The sequence below is a fragment of the Orbicella franksi genome, chromosome 8 (genome assembly GCF_964199315.1).
Source record: "Orbicella franksi chromosome 8, jaOrbFran1.1, whole genome shotgun sequence".
NCBI classification, from domain to species: domain Eukaryota; kingdom Metazoa; phylum Cnidaria; class Anthozoa; order Scleractinia; family Merulinidae; genus Orbicella; species Orbicella franksi.
In genome coordinates, this window is record NC_138152.1 from 23,879,707 (window position 1) to 23,903,666 (window position 23,960).

At 38.6% G+C, this 23,960-nt stretch overlaps 1 protein-coding gene across 2 annotated transcripts; it reads left to right on the forward strand.

Annotated features, from left to right (window-relative positions):
* Positions 1 to 447: 447 nt before the first annotated feature.
* LOC145494627 (uncharacterized) lies at positions 448 to 23,698 on the forward strand. Of its 2 annotated transcripts, XM_081474159.1 has the most exons (17): positions 448 to 678; positions 1,953 to 2,098; positions 3,014 to 3,265; positions 5,534 to 5,698; positions 6,832 to 6,945; positions 14,834 to 14,959; positions 15,088 to 15,184; positions 15,310 to 15,528; positions 16,099 to 16,475; positions 16,895 to 17,062; positions 17,439 to 17,549; positions 17,724 to 17,843; positions 19,218 to 19,308; positions 20,184 to 20,558; positions 21,378 to 21,512; positions 21,805 to 22,038; positions 22,874 to 23,698. In XM_081474159.1, exons 1-17 carry the CDS (start codon positions 594 to 596, stop codon positions 23,209 to 23,211), a joined length of 3,153 nt encoding a protein of 1,050 aa, XP_081330285.1. In that variant the 5' UTR covers positions 448 to 593; the 3' UTR covers positions 23,212 to 23,698. The 2 variants fall into 2 exon arrangements, with proteins under 2 accessions (XP_081330285.1, XP_081330284.1); XM_081474158.1 differs by having other exon boundaries at positions 591 to 2,098.
* Positions 23,699 to 23,960: the final 262 nt, after the last annotated feature.

A 23,960-nucleotide genomic window follows, 5' to 3' on the forward strand; every position in this document is an offset into this window, starting at 1 on the left:
ACACAGGGAATAATTCTGAAATAACCTAAAATGACAAGGTTATATGAGAATAAATTTTCCTTAGGAACGGCTTAAAAAGATTAGTTATGGGTCCTTAAATCGACTTAATAAAACATAGAATTGTGGGTGGAATATAACTTATATAATGCATCTGTAATGTATGCATTCGGCACTTGTGAATTTTGACGTCTGAACCGAAATTGAACCAAAATACGCAAGTTATCTTAACAAGCTTTCACTCTTCCTACAACAACTGACATTTTGTCTTTTTGATGTCACTCCACTGACGGTAGAAATTAAAGTTCGTGCCTTAGTAAACGAATGTCTTTCGCCATCCCGTCATTTCTCCTCTTATTATCGTCATAGCAAATATTTGTTATCTGTTTTAACATTCTGCTCTGTATCAAGTTCGAGTGCATGTCTGCCTCTCTGAGAACATCTTATTTATCACATCTTTTTTTGTTCTCTGGAAAAAGCTATAAGGTCAATGAGGTAGGTGCCATCTTAAGCCAATCAGAATTCAGTTCTACCACTACAAGAGACTGACTTTCTCGGGGAACAGCCCATATCCAAGTTAACGATAAGCAGAAAAGATGGGCATGATAAATGTTGCGCTTTCGATACCAGCTTTGCTGGTTTTTATTTTCCAAGTCGGAAATCCCTCTCTCTTAGTGGAAGGTAGGCCCGCGATAACCTTTGTGCTAATGATGTGAAATTGTTTTGTGATATAAGAGAAACATTATATCTAGCTTTCGCAGTGTTTTCTCTGTTAAACAAATGTACAGTAGCGCCGGACCCAGCCCCGTTAATTCGAGCTCGATTATTTTGAATTCACCATATTCGCACTCAAAACCATTTCTCCTGGATTTGTTTTTCAGTCATTTACTATCGGCTATTTCAAACTCCCGCTATTTGGAATTCCCAGCCGGGCTCAACTGTTTTATGTTTTTGGACTTTCTTACGATCTCGTCTGACTGTGATGAAGGAATTAGGGTCGCTTTAATTTCTGCAAACTACCTATAATACTGTCTAGAAAACTGCTTCAGTTCGCCATCTTTATTGATTTCATTTTGATTGATGTAGTATGTAGAAAAAATTTGCTGGAAATATGAAACAAAAAGCAGTCATCCACAATTGGTAAATTTGGGGGAGGTTTTCCATTGTATAGAGCTAATCCCGAAGAAAGCACCATTTTAGTTTTTTTTTTTTCCCTTTTTTTTTTTTTTTTTACTCTTTTTATCGTAATAGAAAATTCACAGCTGACACTGACATCTCAGTGGTGGGAGTTCGCCATTAAAAACACATTAAGAGATCAATAATTATTTCAAATCACGTTATGCATACCCTGAAACACACCTCATTTAGGGAAATCATCTTTGCTCGTATTTTCGAAAACAGAATCGTAATAAACTAATAACGACAGCAAAACGAGACAACGTGATCTTTTACACTATCAACATTATTCATACGTCATTTTGTTTTATATTATCTTAGAGGAATGGGTCATTCATAGCGGTTAAATTCGATCACGCATTTTACTTCATCTTCAGACCAATTCGTGTGTGTTTGAGTGCTTACAGTATAGTTTAAATATTGTCATAAAGACCGATCGAAAACAAAACCTAACAAAATGTCTCGGAAAGAGATGTCTTGCGGCGTAAGATTAATTCGTAAAGTAAACTGTAAACAAAGAAGAAAAAGCAAAAGCCCGACATAGTGTCAACACTGACCACCGCGTTTGCAGCACACTATTCTGATAAAGAGTGATCTGCGTCATTTTGAATTATATCCATGATTTACACACAGAAAAGGGAAATATTATTTCAGAGTAAATAAAAAACATACTCAAGGTGTCATGAGTAGAATATTCTTTAGAGCAACTGAATTTACTAGCTATTTCCCTACTTCTATTTGCCTTAGTTTCATTGCATATTGTATTTTTCGCCTTTTAGCAATCTCCATACAATCTGGAAAGCTCAACATGTCACAGACTTTCTCAGACTGGAGCTGCAACAGTGGATGTTCTCCTCCTCAAGACTGCAGATTAAGATCTTGCACAAACATTGCATTTACTGTTGCTTTCAGTGGCTCAGGAAAGGTACGTGCCCAAGGTCATCCCACGTGATTTAAACCCCCAAGGTCTTTGACGCGTAAATAAACCACAGAGATAAAAAAAACTGACCCTCCGCATAGGCAAATTGCTTCCTAGCATACACGTCTTTGTTATGTTTAAATATGTTACGCAACTGATACCTTTATGACCGTAGTAAGACATGGCTTCAGTTAGCTTCCGGTCTAGTCCGCGGCGCCCGCCCGCCCCCTCCTCCCCCGTGCTTTTTTTGCTCAAATCCAGATCTAGCACTGTCAAATCTGTCTATACCCTTATGCTTAAAGTGCCTTTCCCACTCAATGAGTTGGCTGTTGCTGCCGAATTGGCTGTTTACACAATAGAGAAGGACATATTGTTTGGACTGACTAGCCGTCTCAGACGGACAGGACGTCTAAGTGTGAAAACGGTACAAACAAAACTTCGAACGCAAAAGCCGTCTAAAGCAGTTAACGGTCAGTTTGTCCGTCTGTTAACACTATTTTTTGAGGTCATTTTGTTCATCTTTACGGACATGTCGTCTAAAGTCAGACTTAAATTCACACCAGACGTGCGAACATGTGGCTGCATCTCAGTCGCTGTACTCCACGAAGAGGGATAGAACCAGCAAATAAATGATGGCTTTTAGGGAAAATCAACTGCCTTTCAATTTACACCAGCAAATCATGAGACGACTGATCCATCCAGATGGGTGTATAGTGAAAAGATATGGGGGTGGATGCAATTCCCTCGTTCCGTGTTTTTCATTTGTATTTTTTTTCTTCGAATTTTAGAAAGGAAATTTCATTTCTTTTGGCGAAATTCTCGATAGAAATTTACTATCTGTTACCTGTTTGAAGATCCCCAGTAACATCGTCATTAATTGTTTTCACATTGTGACAGTCCCGCTTTAACTTAAACTTTCAGGTTAACGTACACGTCACATTGAGTCATGGCGAGCAGTTTTCCTATGTTCACTCGCCTTCCGCTTTGTGGGTTCAGTCTGTCACTACCAGTGGGTTTAAGGTGTGTGTCCGTGAGTCGGGAACTCCATCAAATGGTAGTGGTATTATCAACTGGTTGGCCTTTCAAGATCGACCCGATATCACACATGGAAGTGTTAGTTTTAATGGATATTGGACAACAGAAACCAGATGCGAGAAAATATCTTTCTCACAGGTGAGATTGCGCATGCAATCACCGTACACTTTCGTTCGAATTCACGAATGTTGCTATTTACTAGTTGGTTACAAAGAAAAAAAAAAAGAATCATCGACATCTTCTACGCCAAACAGTAGAAAGTACTATTTTTCTTGGAAAAGACAATAATGATCATCGCAGATATGTACACAACAACAGGTTTGAGCAATATTCGAACCGATGATTTTTGCATTTAATTTCAGTTTTGTGTATCTAAAGAGTAGTTAGCTTCAAAAGAAAAACGATATCAAGCCCATGCAATATTTTATTAAAAAGCTAAAAATTGCAAGTGCCTATTAGTTTAAGCTGGGTGGAGTGACTCCCATGTAAGAAGGACAAGAGTGTCCATCGTACCTTTTAGGGGTTAACAAAGCGATTTTGATACCTCTTAGGGTGTTTAGCCTTGAAAGGTCCAAAGCGGAAGCTTTTTGTGGTACCTTTAAGGGTATTGAGCAGAAAAAAAATAAATAGAGGATATTACACGGTGGCGAGAAGATATGAATTTTATGTTCGAGTGGCAAGAACATAAAATTCATATCTTCGAGCCAACGTGTAATGTTCTTTTTATTATATGAAGAAACCAATTCAACAAAAGCAAAAGGCGGGAATCGTGAGGTCATTGAACGATACGACACTCACAAAGGTGACATACGGAAAATACGCCACTCGGGTCCCGGATGAAGTGGCGTATGGAATCTACGAGTGGTTTAGTTCCCAGTAAAACACTCTTCTCCATATAATAAAATGTGTTATGTTAGAACTGGTACTTCTTAGGGATTCTTTTCAAAATTTCCTATGAGCACCCCCGTCCCTTTTATATGGGAATCCTCCCCCAGCAAGTTTACGATGGGTATGCATGCCCGTGTCTATTGTGTACGTTTGAAATATTCGTAAAGATTGCTAAATTGGTTTGTTTCCTGACTCGTATGTTTGTTTGATGGGATAACGGCGACAGCGGCCCTAGCAGTAAGAACATTTAGATGATCACAACCCCTGTCATGCACATTTCCCCGACATTTCTCGTAGAAAGTATCTAAATTGATAACTTTGACAAGTTTCGCTCAAATCTACCCGTCATCAAGTCAATAATTTGCATGGTTAAGCTGCGCATAACCTATATACTTAGGTTTCATTTTGCGTTTAACTGTTAAACAAACCGTTGTACATTCTATTTTCGTGCGTAAAAACATTATAAAGTAGGGGTGTACATTACTTGTGTCCTAATATGTCCTGGTGATCGATTCACCCTGCCCTCAACTCGATAACATTGGAATGTAGGAAGGGAAAGTCTTAAAAGCTTCTGAGGAATAAAATAACAAACCTGACCGAGGTTCATTTTCTTTTCAAAACGTCTCTGTGCTAACTGTATTTGTCATATTTGACAGATTTATATCAGTGTTAGATACACATTTGCACATAAACAAGCTAGTTGAACTTGTAATGGCTCATGGGTTACAAACACAAGCCCGCGAAAATATTTTTTTTTAGATAGATATATCTCATGTAAATCCTGGTGAATTTGTTTTCACAGATGATATGTAAAATAATGTTGTCAGTTTCCTAGCTTAGCATAAACTGACAATCTTTGCTTACATTTTCTGTATGTTGTCAAGCAGAATGATGTGAATAACTATTAAGCTGTCATCATTTCGAAAAAAAATATTTGCCGGCTAGACACTAAGATTGTGACGAAGCTCTTCTTTGCCGGGATGCCACGGAAGGATTGGTCGGATTATTTCAAGTCCCGCCACACACACGAACATTTTCTGCGGGTTGACAAAGACACATTTTTAGGTTCATCGACACCAGAGAAAAATCTAGCGAGCGGCAAGTAAGCTTTAATTTCAAATGTCTTTGAAGTTTAAACGGCAAACAAAAATAAGCCGATAAAAGACCAAGGTTACTAACCTAGCATCCCCGTACAATGGGGGGAGGGGAGAGGGTGGGGGGGGGGGGGTGCGGAGTTGTTGGATACAACTCGCGTAAGGTTTTTGCAGAGTTTTGAAATGACCGTTTTGACATTATGATGCTGAAACTTTCAGTAGCTGTTCATTCATCACACGGGGAAAATTTGATTGTCAAATGTAAGTCCGTGTATCTACATTTTTGACAATTTCATTGAATTGCATTCCCTAATAATTTAGCTTGATTTTGTGTTAATTTCCGTTATTTTTTAACTGTTAAGGCAAAGGGTAGAAAACTCTATGCTACTAACTTATATTACAAAAAAGTATTTATACATTTCAGAGCTTTTTTGGAAGACCCCTTGTCTTTGTGTCAGCAAAGTACACTCGTGATACAAAGTCTAAGGACGCCATGTATGTTTGGTTGGAGAACGTGAATTCTGGAAGCTTCGAGGTTTGCATCCGGGAGTTCTTACCATTCGACGGGAAACACCAAGACACAATTGTGGTAAGTGACATGTCTTCACTTTTTATTCTGAGTTCCCTCACTTTTTTCTAGCCTGGCTATTTTTCGATGCTGGGTCTGGGGGAGCGGGGTGGGTTCTTTTTGTCCTCCCCCATGTGTTTACAACGATATTCATTTAAGTAATGAACTTTATTTAGTATGTAACGCATCCGAATTTGTTTACGTTAGTGACAGTTACGTGTCAATCACGACTTCACACTACCAAATAAGACGCAGGTCTGTTAGCCATCTTGGATCTGCCATCTCGGAGTTCGATTTTTTTTTGTCCTTTCCATTTTTTCAAAACACAAGGAAGAAGAGGTAATCACGTTTTAGCAGGCAGAGTCAAGTAAAAAAAGTTTTTCAAAACGACTGAAAAGCTCCAAAATTGTTTCAAAATATCAGAAAAATTATAAGAAATCAAGAAATTTCGAATAAAATAGTCATAAAATTCAAATTTGCACTAAAAAAAAAAAAAAAAAATGTCTTAATAAAACACCAAATTTCTTTAAAACGCCTTTGGAAAACATTTCGCCAAAGAAAAGTCAATTTACCTGAGCAGACTTGCTCCCAGATAACTTTGGAATTATGCTACAAAGTAAGTAAGAATAGATTGAACACCATAAGCCACCCTCTGCCAGAGAGGGTTAGCTCCTTAATTACCCTGTCCATACGGAGCTTTTTTTATATGTTCTACTATCTTCTTTCACTGGTATCTTCAACAGTATAGAGGTGTATATATAGTACGTTTATTTTTTTGCTTTCTGTTAGGAAATTGGCGACATGATTCCATGATGTCATGTCACAGATAAATTAAATGAAGTATTGATATTCAATCGGCTGCCATGCATGACGGATTCGCTAGCATCAGCCTCCTGATCTGTGAAAAATCGGCCAAGAATGACTCAAACGCTTTCAAACTCCTTAACATATACAACAATAAATGTGTTAAAGCTTTTAAAAATTACGCCTTAAAAAAACAATAATAAAAAATAAAAGAAACATCAAAAGAATAACAATGAAAAAAACAAACAAACAAACAAACAATTAAACAAACAAAAAAAGCACACTATTACTTGAGGAATAGTGATTTGCACTTACATGTAATAACAGTACTTCACTATTCGTCTTTCCAGGACTGGTTTGCATTTATAGGCAATGGTTCAGAATTGAATTCTACCCTGTCAGGAGAAGCTATTTTTCCTAACAAAAAGGCTCCGACAGCTGAGGACAACTACGGCTTTTGTCAGGTAAGAGTATTCTACAGTAATAAAAAACGTTAAGAGCAGTATAGATAGGTTGCTAGGCGCCTTTTTCAGGGGCAGCCATTTACATTAAGTGGGCAGCCAGAACACGATGACGTAACAAAGCATAATAAGATGGCGGTCTTTGTTAATTTATGACGGAATAAATTACGCGACAGTCCCTTTCACGCTCGCGGAGTAAGACGGAGAAATGCTCCGCGTCCAAAAGTTGAACTTTTTAGTAAAGACCCGAGACAATTGTCAATACTCGAAAGCGAAACCCAGAAGTTAAACTAGCAAATCCTAGCCACCCCAAACTAGAGATAAAGGTATACCATTAAGGAGAAACAAAAAGGTGAAGAAGACACCCTCTGAAGGCATGGCAACCTAAGCATCCAAAATCCGATTAGGGCATTAGACACCATTTCAGGCTACCATGGGAAGAGGGGAAACGATGCAACAGCATGTGCATAATAACATAAGTCCAAGGTAATTGCACAAGTTACAAAAACGTAGGTGTAAGAACTGACAGTAAAACAAGGGGAACGTATCACTGAATATTACAAACTAAGAAAACAAGCGTGTACTGTAACAATTACACCGAGCCAAAGGAATAGTACTGCACAAGCCCGGCATTTGAAGCAACCTCGACAAAAACTTCACTGAATAGAGCAAAGCATAATAAGTCGTGCAAATAAAAGGAGCCGAGCGAACAGCACTGCACAAACGCGATGTTTGTGAGGCAAAGCACGCTTACAAGAATATTACTGAACACAGCAAAGCGTGCAAACTAAATGGAGCCGAGGGAATAGCACTGCACAAACCTGACGTTTGCGAGGCAAAGCGAACGTATACAAAAACATCCTTGAATTCGAATATATCGAAACCTGCAAACATGAAGGGAGTCAAGGGAAAGGCACTGCACAAACGCGGCGTTTGTGAGGCAAAGCACGCATAAAATAATAAACGGCGCTGCAACTTAACAGTAAAAGCGTGAAAATACTTATAGGGCGTACAGAGAGGGAAAACCATGGATACAAAGCAGGCAACGGAATAAGAGACAATTCGTGCGCAAAAACAATCTCGTAAACGACTAAAAGCAAAAGACCACAAGAAAAAGTAATATTGTACCAGTAAGGGTGCCGGATTTGGATTTCCATAAACTGGACTTTCTGTACGGATTTACTATAGTTGAAGGAATCAGGAACAGTATAAGCAGTATGGAAGAGAACTTGATCATCCGGCATGGAGTACAACACGCGCCCGTGAGGTTTCGAAGCGAAGGGCAATAACGCGAACTGGGCTGAAATGAGATGCAGAATTGTTATTAATAATCGCTTACTAAGGGACAGGTGGGAATACCAATTTTTCCGATCGTTAGGACTTCGGAAAAGAGCCATGTCAACGCATTCTGACTAACATCGGTGTTGAATATCCCCTTAGCGAACAATTTCTGAAGCAGGAGTATGATGTTAGAATTACTATGGCGGCCTTGGCTAAACAGACAGGAAAAGGATGGGGCTTTCGATTGCTTGTGCCATTAAATCATCAAAGATGGTAACGTTTTTGTATTTTGGATGACGTTCTCGCAAATCTTTTTGAATGTTGGGAAGCCCACGGAAAAACTCAATGCCCTTTTCCGATCGCTGACTTCATAGCCTCGTATCGATCTTGCCACCATCTGTAATACTATTAAATGCGTCGCTGTTTGTATGTTTTTTTTTTTCGTAAAGAATACGATGTGTCGTTAGAATCCGTTCCACGAAACTCTTTCTCCAGATTGATATGATCCAACTACAAAGCGGGAGAACTCATGGCGAAACATAAATTCTGGGTGAGGCTCGGATGCCAAGTAAACATTACTGATCAATTAATGTTTCTTGGCAGCGGTGTCAGGAGTCTGTTTCATATTGAAATGCTCTTTTTTCTATGTAAAAGTATTCGTTTCTTACCCATGTGTAGTTCTTGAGAATGAGGTATATTTCCTTGAATTGCAGCAAGTGTTCTGTTGGAACCCGAAAATGTTGCCACGCTCAGCCACTGTTTTTTTTCGCTGGGTTGTAACTGATGTATTTGACGTAAATGATCCCTCGAATAGAGTAAGTCACGCTTTCCACAAACAGAACAATCCCTCTTAAATTTGTAAGGCATTTTAACACTATGAAAAGCTATTATAAGGTGAAGAAGAAGAGTTGGTTACATAGTCTCTGTCAACACCAGTCGGTTCGTTACTAGATCTCACTCAGTTGTTATCATCATTTTGAGGCCGATGTGGTGCCGATGTCAAGTCCATGTGGGGCCCCTGTGAGGACGATATTAAGCCAATGTCACGCCGATTTGGGGCCGATGTGAGGTAGATGTGGGGTCGATGCCAGGCTGGCAGATGCCAGGCCCATGTGGCGTTGATGTAAGGTTGATGTAGAGTAGATGCGAAGAAAGGAAAGCACGTGGCGTTGATGGCGGTGGTGGAGGAAAAACAACAGAATTGCGGCCAGAATTGCCGCTGCTTTACTTTGTAACCATTCCTCCATCGACAGATATAAACAAATACGCTTCCTGGCTGGTATTTCAGTCTGTGCTAAGACCTTGATCGGGCAGTTCAGATCACAAAGCCCAGCTATAATCGTTTCTTTCCACAAGGGCATGGAAATGTTGAAGGCAGTGCACATCCAGATCGCTCGAGAGCTCTCAAGAAAGCGAACGATCATCTCAAAGCTTTTAATCTAGCCAAGAAATAGAACCTTCTTAAGAGGACGAAGTCATACAGATCCCTGGTTACGCGTTCAAAATGAAGTTTGTAATCGCCACGAAGCCCAGCTCAAAGCTCTGATAAAAGAGTCTGAACAAAACGGCGACTTGCCTGAAGTGGCCCGAAAAAAAGCTGAAAATGCTTCGCTCCCAGTATATAGAAAGGACCTGAGAAAAGTATTCTTGGAGCATTTACAGTGGATGCATGCGATGAAGAAAAGATACGACGTTCCGTACAGTGTTGCAAACCCGCCAAGATCTCAAAGGCACAGAAGGATATGACTGGCTGGAATGGCAGAACGAAAATTCTTACTTAATTATTGTTTGTCAAACAAACTGTTCCCGAAGACTGGACTAAGTGTGCAGGCATTTCTTGAAGAAACGAAAGCCACCGAAATAAGTTAGACAAAGAGTTGTTTTGTAGGTTTTGTACGCTATGAGTTGATATCTGAGTAAAGTTTTTGAGTTACTAGCTGTAACACGCGTGTGTTAATCTCATCAGCCCGCCATTAATTTTTATATATTGCCGCGCATAATTGAAGCGAAAAGAGTCCATGGTAGGTGGGCTGAATAAATGATAAAATTTAGTTCGTTTGAGGTTTTTTTTTTTTTTTTTTTCGTATAGCTGTGCGGTTCCGCGAAAAACCGAACTGTTGATAGTTACAGCTTGGTTCTGCAGAAGAGCATCGGGTAGAATGCCTGGACATTATTAATTATTCATGACCGGCGAAGCGGCAAATTTGAATGTTTGCGTGTCGTGAAATGCCCTGATTAAGAGAAGAAAGGGTCCAAATTGGCCCAATAGCGTTGATAAAACTTACTGTTCTGGTTTCCAGGAGTTAAAACTTCAACTTTCACGCGCGGCTTTTTGAAGAAGAAGGTTGAATCTTCAATTTAAGCCGTTAAGTAAGTTGATATATGAGGTATAAGGAGTAGCTTTTTGCTCTTGAAAATGGGCAAAAATTGGCCATTTTTTGTATGGGGACCGTTTTCAGAAGCAATTTTCAGACCATCTAAACCGGCCTTCCTAATTTTCACGCACGGCAAATGAAAGATGGCTTTTTACTGAAACAAAACCCGTTTCAAATTTGAAAATCGGTCCACAGGAACCTGTAGCTTTTTGAGTTTGAAAACTTCTTGTTGGAGTTGCATTTGAAAATGGCGCGTCTTCGATGGAAGAGCTATTGTCTTAAGCACACGTCTGTATAACAATGGCTGTCAAAACTAAACAATACCCATTCAAGAAAACCACTTGACTGTAACTGAAATATTCATTACCGCGAATTTCAAAAGTATGCTGTCGGCGCAGCTGATTCATTCGAAAACCTGTTGCTCAATGAACATGGAAAGCGAAATCGTAAGTGATCGGGAGCTCTTTTCAGAGCTCTTCGAAACCCCGATCCATCCCCTGCTGATCAACATAGTACCTCCGTTCGTCAATGAAAGCAATGAAAGCGCGAGGACAGAGGTAGACAATGTATAGCGTAAGACAATATTTTTTGTAATCCTGCGTAGCAGACGTCTTCTCTTCAAGGAAGAAAGGCGAACGAAAAGCTTGTGATACGCAGACAAAGAGAACAGCACGGGAACCGACCAGCGCGCAGTTGTTTTGCTTAAACGAAAGAACCAATTATTTTTATTCCTATCAAAGTTTTAGGGGATTTCAAGGCGAATTAAGTAAAGTAAACATCGCCAATTACTTTTAAAAAACTTCAAAGAGGCCAGCGAGTTATTGTGTGACAACAACAGCGTGAAGACTCGTGTCAATCGGTCAGATTTTTTTGAGAAACTCGGCTTTCAAGACCAGATCTTTAGCAAAGAAACAATTATTTTTATTCCTAGCAAAGTTTTAGGGGATTTCAAGGCGAATAAAGTAAGGTAAACATCGCCAATTACTGAAAAACTTCAAAGAGGCGAGCAAGTTATTGTCAACAACAGCGTGAAGACTCGTGTCAATCGGTCAGATTTTTTTGAGAAACTCGGCTTTCAAGACCAGATCTTTAGCAAAGAAACAATTATTTTTATTCCTAGCAAAGTTTTAGGGGATTTCAAGGCGAATAAAGTAAGGTAAACATCGCCAATTACTGAAAAACTTCAAAGAGGCGAGCAAGTTATTGTCAACAACAGCGTGAAGACTCGTGTCAATCGGTCAGATTTTTTTGAGAAACTCGGCTTTCAAGCCCAGATCTTTAGCAAAGAAACAATTATTTTTATTCCTTGCAAAGTTTTAGGGGATTTCAAGGCGAATAAAGTAAGGTAAACATCGCCAATTACTGAAAAACTTCAAAGAGGCCAGCGAGTTATTGTGTGACAACAACAGCGTGAAGACTGGTGTCATCAGTCAGATATTTTTGAGAAGCTCGGCTTTCAAGACCAGATCTTTAGCAAAGAAACAATTCTTTTTATTCCTTGCAAAGTTTTAGGGGATTTCAAGGCGAATAAAGTAAGGGAAACATCGCCAATTACTGAAAAATTTCGAAGAGGCGAACGAGTTATTGTGTGACAACAATCTTCGAAGTTTTTGTCACAGAATAATAGACCATTTTACAGTTGTCTGCTCAGTGACTTGGCCTTTGTATGGCAGCGAGGCTAGAGTTGACCTTGTTTTGATACAGACCTCACTGCTTTTGTTGTGTAAAATAAGTTGCTCTGATGCTAACTAGGTGCATTTACGTGACAAAAGCAGTGAGGTCTGTATCAAAACAAGGTCAACTCTAGCCTCGCTGCCATACAAAGGCCAGGTCACTGAGCAGACAACTGTAAAATGGTCTATTCGCTCGCGTGAAGATAAGAGTGTTATTCCGTGGATAATTATTCTCCGGAACTTCTTCTGTGATATCCTTTACGTAAAGAAATCACACCAAAACCATGCTATACATCTAAAATCTCATTTAGACTATCAGATAGTCTAAATCTGTGCTATTTGGAATGTATGTTTATGTGGTACGAACATGTACGAACGTGTATGTAGGTGGTACGAAAATGGGTGGTACGAAAAGACGTTGGTACGAAAAACCCGGATACATGTAATGGCCTATGGTAAAAATCGGATGCAAATATCCATTACAAGTCCAACGCTTGAAATAGCCAGCTTGAAATACGCGATATCGGAAACAATAGAATAAAGAATAACTTTCGAGGCCTTTGTTTCTTAGCCCCGCCTTGACAAGTTAATGAGCTAAGGCAGTATTCCCTTCGGAGGAAAGCGTACGTGATCTTTGACCAATCAGAGCGTCCCTGTTTACGCTTCGCTGCTAATATTACAGACCTATAATTTTTATTCGACTGCAAGTAAATGTCCCGAGAACAATAGGCATTCTACGCGATGGGAGATTGAAGGCTAAATTATATTGGCAAAACAAGGCAAACGCTTTCGTAGAAAACGGCAAGTACAAAGTTAAGGTTATAAAATACCCGCTCATCTTTCGTCATTAGGAAAAGTTCTATTGCGATAATCATTCTTGAATATGTCAACAAGCCGTTCAAAGCAATTTGCAGATAGTTGACATTCACTTTCAGGAGTAATAACGTTTCGAATAATCCAAAGCTTGAAACAGTGAATTGGTAATGGCGCACACACAGAACTTAAAATTTAAAATATATTAACAGCCTAGGTGACCTTCGCTATAAGCCTGGAAGGTTTATTGGAGATCTCCTTGAGCCTTTTTGTTATTGTTATTATTTTATTATTATTATTGTTATTATTTTATTATTATTATTGTTATTATTTTATTATTATTATTGTTATTATTTTATTATTATTATTGTTATTATTTTATTATTATTATTGTTATTATTTCATTATTATTATTATTATTACTATCTTTAACAATGTGACAAATAAAATGATGACGATAATTACTTGCTTAAATGGAAGCGCGCTTCTATTTAAAAAAACATAATAGCCTCTACTGTCCAATCAGCGTGGGTAGAGAGCGGGCAAGATTGAGCAAACCTACCGTCCCTTACATTGGGGTTAAGCAATATGTGACAAGCAATCATTGTAATTTCTGTCTGTATTCGCGCGCTTAGAGGTAATTTATCATGCTTTGTGACGCCATCGCGTTCTGGCTGCCCATTTTATGGAAATGGCTGCCCTTGAAAAAGGCGAATAGCATCCCTTCTACACTACTGCTGGGTTACTTGAGGGAGAATCACCTTCTGATGTGCTCTGTTCTTAAGTTAGTTATTAGACTAGAACTTGCTCTATTAAAAAGGAGCTACGTCATGGTTTGCACATCTCAAAGTTTGTCGTTTGCCATTCGTGTTAATCTTTTCCATCCTTACCCATCCTTGTTCCTTTCGAGCCTATTATTATCTCTTTTGTATTTTTCTAGTTTAGTAAACTACCAATTTCAGGCCAGTGGCCATAATGACGCTACATGTGCCGCGACTGAGCTCCTTTAAGTTCTGTACTATCCCGACCCCGAAATGATCCCCGACCCTGAATTGATCCCCAAATCAACAGTGAAATGATTCCGATTCTAAATGGTCCCCAAATCAACTCCGAAATGATAACCGTTTTTCTTGTTATCGACCCCGAAATGATCCCCAGTAAATTTTAGGAATGGCGACAAAACATGGGACTGTGGATCGCTCAATGATAAAGGAAACTAAAGCCATTTTGGCCTATGTAGTAAATTGATTTATGGTATTGATAAGAACAACTATAAGACAATAATAAAAAAAATCTAAAATTCGAACTTTATATCATAATACGACAGTAAATTTGTGAAAGAATTTTTGAACGAAGCTTATCTGCGTTTTTTAAGAAGATAAACTGCATTACAAAACCTTATCAACAGGAACAAAGTTTTTATTATTATTATATTATTATTTGCAATAACACAACGGAATACACTGCTTACAATATAATTACGAACAACTGCAGTGTTGACTAATACAGTGATCCCAGAAGCTTTGTCTATTGGTCAGCAGAATTTCTCCAAAAACTTTACGAAAGCTGGAAGGACATCATTTGCATATCATTTGCATGTCAGTTGCATATTATTTGCACAATATGAACCACAACTGAAACCCTATAGATTGTTTACGCAATCTCCGGGTTAAAAACGCCAGTAATTTATATATTCATTCAATAATTAGCTAAACCTTGCATGAAGATTTATTTTTTCTTTCCTATCAGGAAGTTCAGTATAACACCACGTTTTATGCGTCTCCAGCTGTCCTTGTTTCAGTCCATCATTACTACGACCGACAGGTGAACAGCCTTATTCCACCAGAGAACAACATCATTGTAGCCTGGGCCGAGGTAAGATGTTTTATTTTCGTGCGACATAGATAGTCACTCATGGAGTACTCATAAGTAAACGATCATTATGAAATCCAGATGAAATTGCATAATGCTAATCTTTAATAGCTCTGTTATTTCGTCTGTAGGAAGTTGGTCTAACATCCATGAGAATCTGCGTCAAAGACCTGATCGGATCAGGGAGTAAACACGACCCTCTGTCAGTCAGCTATGTTGTGATTGGAGGTTGGTATTAAATTGGTCCTTGTTAAGTAGAAAAAATACAATTGCTGCCTTATTACATACGTAATCATTCTGCAAAAAAGTAAAGATCTAGTTATAAGAATAATTGTCTATTATTGCATTTACAGATCTCAGTCCGTGCCTTAACGTGTATTGTCCATCATTTGGAGTCTGTAAAACGTTCAGTGCCAATGAAGCTCGCTGTGTGTGTTACGAAAACTGCCCTTCCTATCAAGATCCAGTGTGTACCAGTAACGGAACAACATACGACAACAAATGTCTGTACGAGTTGAGCTACTGCAGCGGACTGGACAACAATACTGTTTATCACCCAGGGAGCTGTGAGGGTAAGTGAAGGAGCATGCAACGATAGCTTGCCTGTTTCTTAGAAAAGGAATCGGATTAGCCCAACAAACTGGCAAGAGAACTCAAAACTGCGTGACGTCTGAAGAAATTCAGCGATCGACTTAAGTTTATATAGCACGCGCCTCTGTTCAGGTATTGTCTATGGATCTCTGTGACTGTGATATATTCGTGACGAAGGCTTCTGGGTGATCTACTCATTAAACTGGTATAATTCTTTTCACCAATATCTGTCACTCCATATTCTCGCTTTGACCGCTTTTCCCCACTTTGTCCACATGCAAAAAGGTTCCGAAAAATATTCAGGTTAGATCAATAAACAAATTTAGTAAGCTGCTGCGTCTTGCAATTCAAATAAAAGTTGCACAGCTAGACTTTCTGAAAAGTCCCTCGTCTTGTTTATATTCAGCACCCGCCGAACATTGGCCCGTCGACCTTGGCAGGTCATCTAAATAGCTATTGTCCAGTGGATTACTTACTACGATACGATTTTCGTACGTTTTCATTATTTCATTATTTAGAATTCTACGATTCTATTTTTAATGAATCAACAGGTTTTCCAATCGTCAATGGCCGTGAAAAACTGCTTCGTGTTCCCAAATGGTCTGATTCAAGCTGCAAGACAGTGGTATTCCCACCATACAGGTTTTATCCGGACAAACAAGTTCATGTTCAAATAACTCTGAATCACATGAACTTGAATGACTCCGTGACAGTTCACCATGCAATTACATCATGGACGGAGAATGTCAATGTTCACAATTTCACTGTCTGTGCCATGCAATCTGGGAGGAATGGGTACAACTTCAACCCATTTGCGACTTTGGATTGGATTGCGTACCAGGGATCACCGCCAGAAGGCCTGACGGGAATAATCAAGATCCAGAAATGGTGGTCTGGAACAAATTGCGCAGATGTCAATTTTCCAAAGGTAGGTCTTGGCAATCCTTGTTATGTAGGTTAAGGAACCATCTTTCACAAGTCTGCTTATTGCTTCCAGTGATATAAGACATTAATGGTATGTGCAAGCAAGCCCTTCATGTTAAGCCAATTGCATGGTACTTATCAGTCTCTAGCCATGGTTCCCAATGTATTGGAAAATTTAGCACGACATTTTAGACCAATTAATAAAAATCAACCTTTTTTTCTTTTGTTAATAATCTAATGAGCTGCATTAATTTACATTAACCTTAACCCTGCCTTAAGTAAATGTTTTTGCCCAGTTTTTATTCTCACAATAGCAAACAAGGGAGTTTCAATCTACATCGTATATACGATACATTTAAAGTCGCTTTGATCAATTACACTGACCAGGGATTTCATTATTCATTTCGTTGTTTTGTAATGCAGGACAAGTTTAAAGAAGCGCCTGTAGTGCTTGTGACATCAGAACATCTTAGGACAGGTAAGGAGTATGATGCCGCGCTGATCTGGATAGAGGACACAACCAAGGACTCATTTCAAGTCTGTCTTCGAGAACTGCAAAACTTTGATGGACAGCATCAAGATATTTATGTGGTATGTGATCAATTATATTATTTCTAGAACCCTTTGATGTTTATAACACATGAAATGGTTAGGAAAACATTGGTCCTGTCTTCTTTCTCGGCCGTCCGAAATGCTTCCCGGCTTTAATTTGTAAAAGAAACAACATAACGATTTGCAAATCCTAGGGTATGTAAGTGGGTAAGTAGGGTATGTGAATCCTCATATTGTTCACCTTGGTGAGAAGTTGTGTTCTTGGTCCGGAATCCTAGAGTAACTGTAGTCCTGTGAAATTAGGAGAAAACAGCGAAAACGTTATGTTTACAGCTAGTCAGTATTAGTGCTTACTACTTTAACTGCGTATTGAACAACATACTTTAGTCATGTTTCTCGACTTTGTTACTTCCAGAACTGGTTGGCGTTTTCCAAATTGCACAAGCCCCTCTTCACTGAACATGGCTCTGTCAACTTTCCGAATACAAATCCACCAACAGATGAAAATAACAACGCTTACTGTGAGGTAGGAAGATGACTGCACTCTAAGATAGAAAACATTAAAATCAAGTGCTTTTAGGTCAAATTCAAACGTTTCAAGGAATGTCCATCGATATAATTATACAAATATCGTATATAAGGAACATAAGGAGGTTTTACAATTTACAAAGTGTTCAAATGTTACTTGGTTCCTTTACAGTTTGTCCACTTTACACGAAGTTATAATGTAACACCGTCAGTTCTCGTATCAGTCAATCACAGCACCACTGCAAGTGGAAACTTGGCACCAGTTCGTAATGGCATAGCAACATGGATCGAGGTAAACTTTGTTTCAAGGTTTAACACTAGGTTAACACTACTCTGTTTGATTGCATAAGTCAATTATTTTTGAGCTTGATGCTTGATGTAGATGACATATTTTACGTTGGTTTTGACGTCATTTGACGTCGCATTGCGCCATTCAGTTGAGCCATCTAAGATAGCACCATATTCCACCATATTGCATTTCATTATTTCCTAAGTTAGTCAGAAAATAATTGAAGGAAAATGATCAGAAACGATACTAGAATATAGATTAGTACAAATCTGCCATATTGCTCAAGAAAACTGAAAAAAGAGCAGAAAGCTGCCAGAAAGCAGAACGCTGATATGGCAATGGGCTTCTGGCAATGTCAAGTGCCGTAGGGAGACAGCTGACATGTAGAAATCTCGGCGAGGGATTTAATTCTCAGAAAAAAAAGGTTATGGAGAGGGAAGGGCGATTGCGTCCACCACCATTTAAACCTCGAGGGTCAGGGAGAGCAATAATATGAGATGCGGTTTTCATTTATTTACTTTATGGGGTGGGGAAGAAGTAGCGGGCATTTGGCTTACCCATTTCAAATCTGATGGAGAACATTAATTGGCAACTTAAATAAAACAACCACTAGTCGGAATTTTCAATATTCGGTTTAGAGGAGAAAGCAGACTACAAAACTGATATCTACTCTGTAATAAGCTACCTTGTAATCCATGTCATTGTTTAGAGTGTCGGTTTCGCAATACAGCCCTTATTGGAGGAGAAGTGGGAGAGACCCGGGGGTTACTCCCTTATATGGCTATATAGGTATGTACCACCCCAAAGGGTACGGGTTTTCAGCCGTTTTGGTCATGAATAGGGTATTGATTTTGGCCATTTTGTTTATGAATAAAATATGGTTTTTAAACTCTGGTCTTGAATTTAGTGTGTTTCTTAGAAGAAGCTACTTTTTTCGTAATTATCAGTAAGACCATCAACAAGAGCCCTTCATAAATTATGTTTGGAGCAACTGTGCCGGCCGCAACGGCCATAAATAGGGTATCGAATTTTTGGTCAGGTCATAAATAAGGTAGGGGAAATCGCAGATTTTGGTCATAAATAGGGTAAGGATTTTGGGAAACAGGCCGCACACCCCCACCCAATTTTTCTGGGAGTACCCCCCTCCCCCAGGCTAATAGAGCAGCTTTTATCAGTAAATGGGGCGCTTATTAAAAGGACGACGGTGAAATGATTATTCCAAGGATGGAACTAAAGAATTCTACTTCCATTTCTCAAAAACAAATTTCAGATAGCTTCTCACTTTTAGATGTGCAGAAGACATGCTAACACATTTGTTATTACAGAAGTTTTCTTGTAGTCATGTTTTCTCCACATAGCTTTGTGTTTGATTGGTAGAACATGAATGTATCTGGATTTAGAACCTGTGTCAAGGAATTATACGAAACCCGATATGATCCAGTGTCAGTGAGCTATGCGGTCTTTACAGGTTGGTAATTAACGGACTCGGCATTTTACATTGAAATTACAGTTTTGGTATCTTTTATGAAGACCCCCAAAAAGCAATATAGATATCTGACAATGGCGTTGAAAAGGTCCCGATAGATACCATACACTACATAGATCACGGCAGTGTCACAGACTTTGTCAACGAATTGAATTTGCAATAAGTATACTACATTGTATGTGCTTGAGAGAGGATGAAGAACTTCAGATCGAGATCATCTCCTTTATGGACCTTATTCTCAGGATAGTCCTTGCTGAGTTATTTTTAGACATTGTACCAAGTTCTTACGTGAATAATTTGCGTGGATGTTTTCGCGAAGGATCAAAATGCCTGTAATGCTGATTTGGCCGTCCAAGCGAGCAAAATACACTTCACCTGATCTATTGGCTATTTCTAGTCCCTCTTAGCAGAGTTAATGGAGGGGAATGGTTATGAAACTCGACAAAGTTCTTTGTTGTATGTTTCTGTTCGCTTCATGGGTCTTCACCGTGCTCAAAACACAATAGTTGGCTACTCCGTACCAAGCAACTAACCAATAGAAACGTGTTGGTTGCGTATTTCAAGCATTCTAAATGAGCGCAAAACAAAAGTTTGCAATTGTGCACTATTGTGGACCTTCCAACATAAATCTTGGCATCTTTGTTTACTGCTCTGATGTTTGCGGGGCTTCATAACCAGTCCCCTCTATTAACTATGCTCTAATTTAGGAAATCGGAAAGAAAAACTGTGTGAGAAATAACTTGACAGGTGTTACCGAAAGAAAACGGTAGAGATGTGCGTTCACTCTCTTACCGCTTCGTCCTCCTTTGATGGCATATAATGAAAAAGGGGGAAAAAAGTATTTCATGTTTTTCTAGATATCTGCGATCCGGGGTGGAGCTATTTCAATGGCTACTGTTACTTTACGAGTCAAAAATGCACAAACTGGACCACAGCATTGTCAAAATGCCGACAAGAAAATTCAGTCCTGGTTGATGTTAACAACAACGAAGAAAGCGTATTTATACAGAATCGACACAACGGGGAAAAATCATGGCTTGGCTTTAATGACAGATCAACAGAGGGTGACTTCATTTGGGCAGATCGCGGACCTGGAAACTTCACAGCTTGGGCCAAGAATCAACCAAACAACTTCAGAGAAGAAGATTGTGTGCACGCACTTGGTGTGGAATATAGCTATGAATGGAATGACGTGAAGTGTAGCGATTGTCATCAGTATACTTGTAAGAAAGGTAGGTTGTGTTAATCTCACTGCTTACTATGATTAAAAGCCGTTTGAAAGTTTGAATGTTCCGTTCTAATGATCAGATAATACGCTGTGAGAAAGTGCACTCCAAAAACTGTTACTTTTACAACTCAATAGCTAAAGCTACTTGCAGCACGAACTACTAAATTAAAGTAATGACAAGAGCAAAGATAAGTTGCGTTTTGGTAATCAGTATTTAAATTCTCAAAACTTTCCGCCATTTTAATAAACAGAGGTAAAATGTTTTTAACAATGACGTCATCAATGCGTCTGTCCTCCAATGGATCATATAGGTGAGAACCAATCATTGAATGCGAGAATAATTTTTTAAATTTATATTAAGGCTGATACTTTTCGATTCCTCATCTAATCAGAATGCAGCATTTGAGTTAGTATGCTATAGTAGTAGATTCATTTCAATTAGAACCTGTTAGAATCACCGGGAATGTTTGCTACTTCGAAAACTAATCTTAAAGTAACTGTTACTTTATGAAAAAGGAAATCTTAAGCTTGTTGTCTTATGTGGCCGATTTTTTTAACTTTAACTTTAATCTGACTTATTCTCTTGGTGTGGGGATGGGGGCATCTTGGTAGAGTCACATTTTTAAATGCGCAGTTATAAACTTTAAGTTATTTCATGTTTTTATTATATCCCTTAAAGAAATGGTGTTTCTCTGAATTATTTGATATTGCCGGAAAACACGCATTTGGGAATGTAGTCACCTTTTGGGAAGATGGTGGATGTGGATTTTTTGGTTCAGAGATGTATTTCGAGGGTTCATTGTCTTTTTTACTGATTCATCAGATTTGAATGAATGCGGGAGGAACATAAATCACTGCCATGGACTTGCCACTTGTACCAATGAACGCGGATCGTATACGTGCACTTGTAACCATGGATACGTAGGAGACGGCTTTGACTGTTATTATAGTTATGCAGGTAACATTTTTTGTGCTTTTGTCGCATTATTTTAGTTACATTTGAATTCAAATACGTTAGTAAATGAATCGCTTCATTAGGACTGTCGATTATAAGACAAACTAGAACTAGAGTTGAAGAAGGCTAGCTTGCAACGGAAACCAGTGCAAGAGGAATATTTTTCCTATAAACCACCACAAGTGGATTGTTTTAATGCCTTTACCTGTATATACAATCAGACCTAACCTAAATTCAATCCAATCTTAAATATTCTTGATCGATTGTAACGTTTTAAAGTATATTCTCTCACCAGGCTTAAGAAAATCAGCCATACTGGGGAATGATGATAATTACTTGAGCACTTTAAGTACCTGGTTAAAACCTGTTATGCAAAGTAAATCTTCTCACTGGAATCGCTGTTGGCGGGCGTCGCTGGACGGCTGGGCTTCAACAAAGTTCCATTCACTTTGCAACAATAAAGGTCCATCTGTTACTATTATTCGTGTTGGACAGTACATCTTTGGTGGATATACTAGCGCTTCGTGGAGTAAGTGACATTATTTCCTTTACCTTTTCCTACATTTTCTTTTTTGAACAAAGCACCTTGAATTATACCAACCATTTCTTAACATAATTTACAAATCTTGTAGGATAAATAAAGGTTTAATTTTTAGAAGGGAAGAAATGGCTTAGAGCAAATGTTTTCCATTTAGTTTCAATAATGATTAATTCCCGAATTGGCGAATGGTGGCGCAATAGAGGCAGTTTTGCCCCGTTAAACAATGAAATGTCAAACAGAGTTATTTGCCTTTAGAGATGGCAGATTTCTATTGCATATTTTGGCAGCTTTCACTTAAAAGTTGAAAAACGTATAAACGGTTAAAGTGATGTGCAGCATTTTCCGCTTTCCCTCCTCCCCCAACGATAAAACAGAAGAAGAGTCTTTTGTAACTAAGGGATCGCTGAGCATTTTTGATCTCCTATGCCTTTTATCTAGATGACAATGGTTACAAATTAAAATTTGTGTACCGATTGACTGACACAAGAGAGAGATAAATAGTATAACTGTGGAGTAAATTTAGCTTAGATGGGTAACGTAGATGACGAACATTTTCACTGTTTCTGATAGATGCATGATAATAAACATGACGAGTGTTTAGGCAAATCTAATGATCTTCGAATATTAAAAATTACAGTATTTAATTGCTATGAAGATCACAACGATTGAAACCGCAAATATTTAAATATTTTGTACTGTTATTCGTACATGAGTGCATAATAACCAGAATCGATATACATTTTCCATCCATTCTTGATTGTCTGACATCTTTTATTTTCTTTTCTTTTTTTTCTTTTTCCTTTTTTTTTTTTTTACTTATTAGCTTCCAGTGGTCAGTACTTGCCCAGTTCGACCGCTTTCATTTTCTCGCTGGTGAACAAGCCAGGCTGGGGACCAGTGACATTCAGGCCACCAGGAAAATATCATTCTTACCAACATGCTACGTACAATGGCGGTGGTCATGGACCAACATTTGGAAGTGGACACGATTTTTACATTGCCCCATACGCCTCGTCCAACACAAATTCATACTCAAACCTTGGACACGGCTACAGTCCACCAGCTGGTCACAGCTGCTGTTCCTCATTCACTCAATCATTCCTGGCGGGTAGTTATCACTTTCAGCCAGACGAGGTGGAAGTCTTCTACGAGAGTACCTGAAAAAAGATGAAATAGACTACGGCATGTTAACTAACCTCCGGCTCTTAAATGGGATGTTAAACGTCGCCTCCTTGATAACAATTCATATAATATCAGTCCTTTCAAAGCACTCAAATGATGGCACCTCAAGACATTGAATAAAAATGATAAGCTTTGAAGTCATGATTACTTTATAGTTAGTAGAGAATTACTGCTAAGTAAAGACACTCAATCTTGCGATATTGAAAAAAAAAAAAAAAAAATGGTGTGGCTGATTGTTTTTCGTGATAAAAGATGTCTGCAGCCCATTATGTAATGCAGGAACCGTGAAAAGAAATTGAAGTAAATGAATTGCTAGTGACATTAGCGCGACACGAGCGTGACGCGATAGCTTGACATGACAGGGAAAAAACTGTAATCGTTTTCATTAGTCGACCGGTTTATCTAATCAAAGTTTGAGGTAGAGTTTTCAATTAGAAGTATAGTTTGATTTGATTTTCAGCTATTGAATAGGAACATATATTTTCTTTCTAAATTGAATAATAAAATAAGTTTCCCAGGTTCTCGCTACTCGACAGCAAAAGTTATCTGTCTAGCTTAGGTTCGATTTGTTTGAATAAATTTGAGTAAGATAGCTTAGAATAATTATCACTTGACCCTTGATTGGTCTTGAGCTACGAACCCGTGTTTTAGATGTTTTGATCTTTAATGTAAAACTAAGTTCAATCGAGCCCTCCAGATGTTAAACCTTACGCGGTTTCAAAAGAAAG

Bases quoted from the DNA above. Each gene is read 5' to 3' on its own strand.
- LOC145494627 (XM_081474158.1), top strand. From the start codon at position 1,856: ATGAGTAGAATATTCTTTAGAGCAACTGAATTTACTAGCTATTTCCCT. The intron at 6,946-14,833 runs GTAAGAGTATTC...CTTTCCTATCAG, and splicing joins ACAACTACGGCTTTTGTCAG to GAAGTTCAGTATAACACCAC. The intron at 17,844-19,217 runs GTAAACTTTGTT...TTTGATTGGTAG, and splicing joins GCATAGCAACATGGATCGAG to AACATGAATGTATCTGGATT.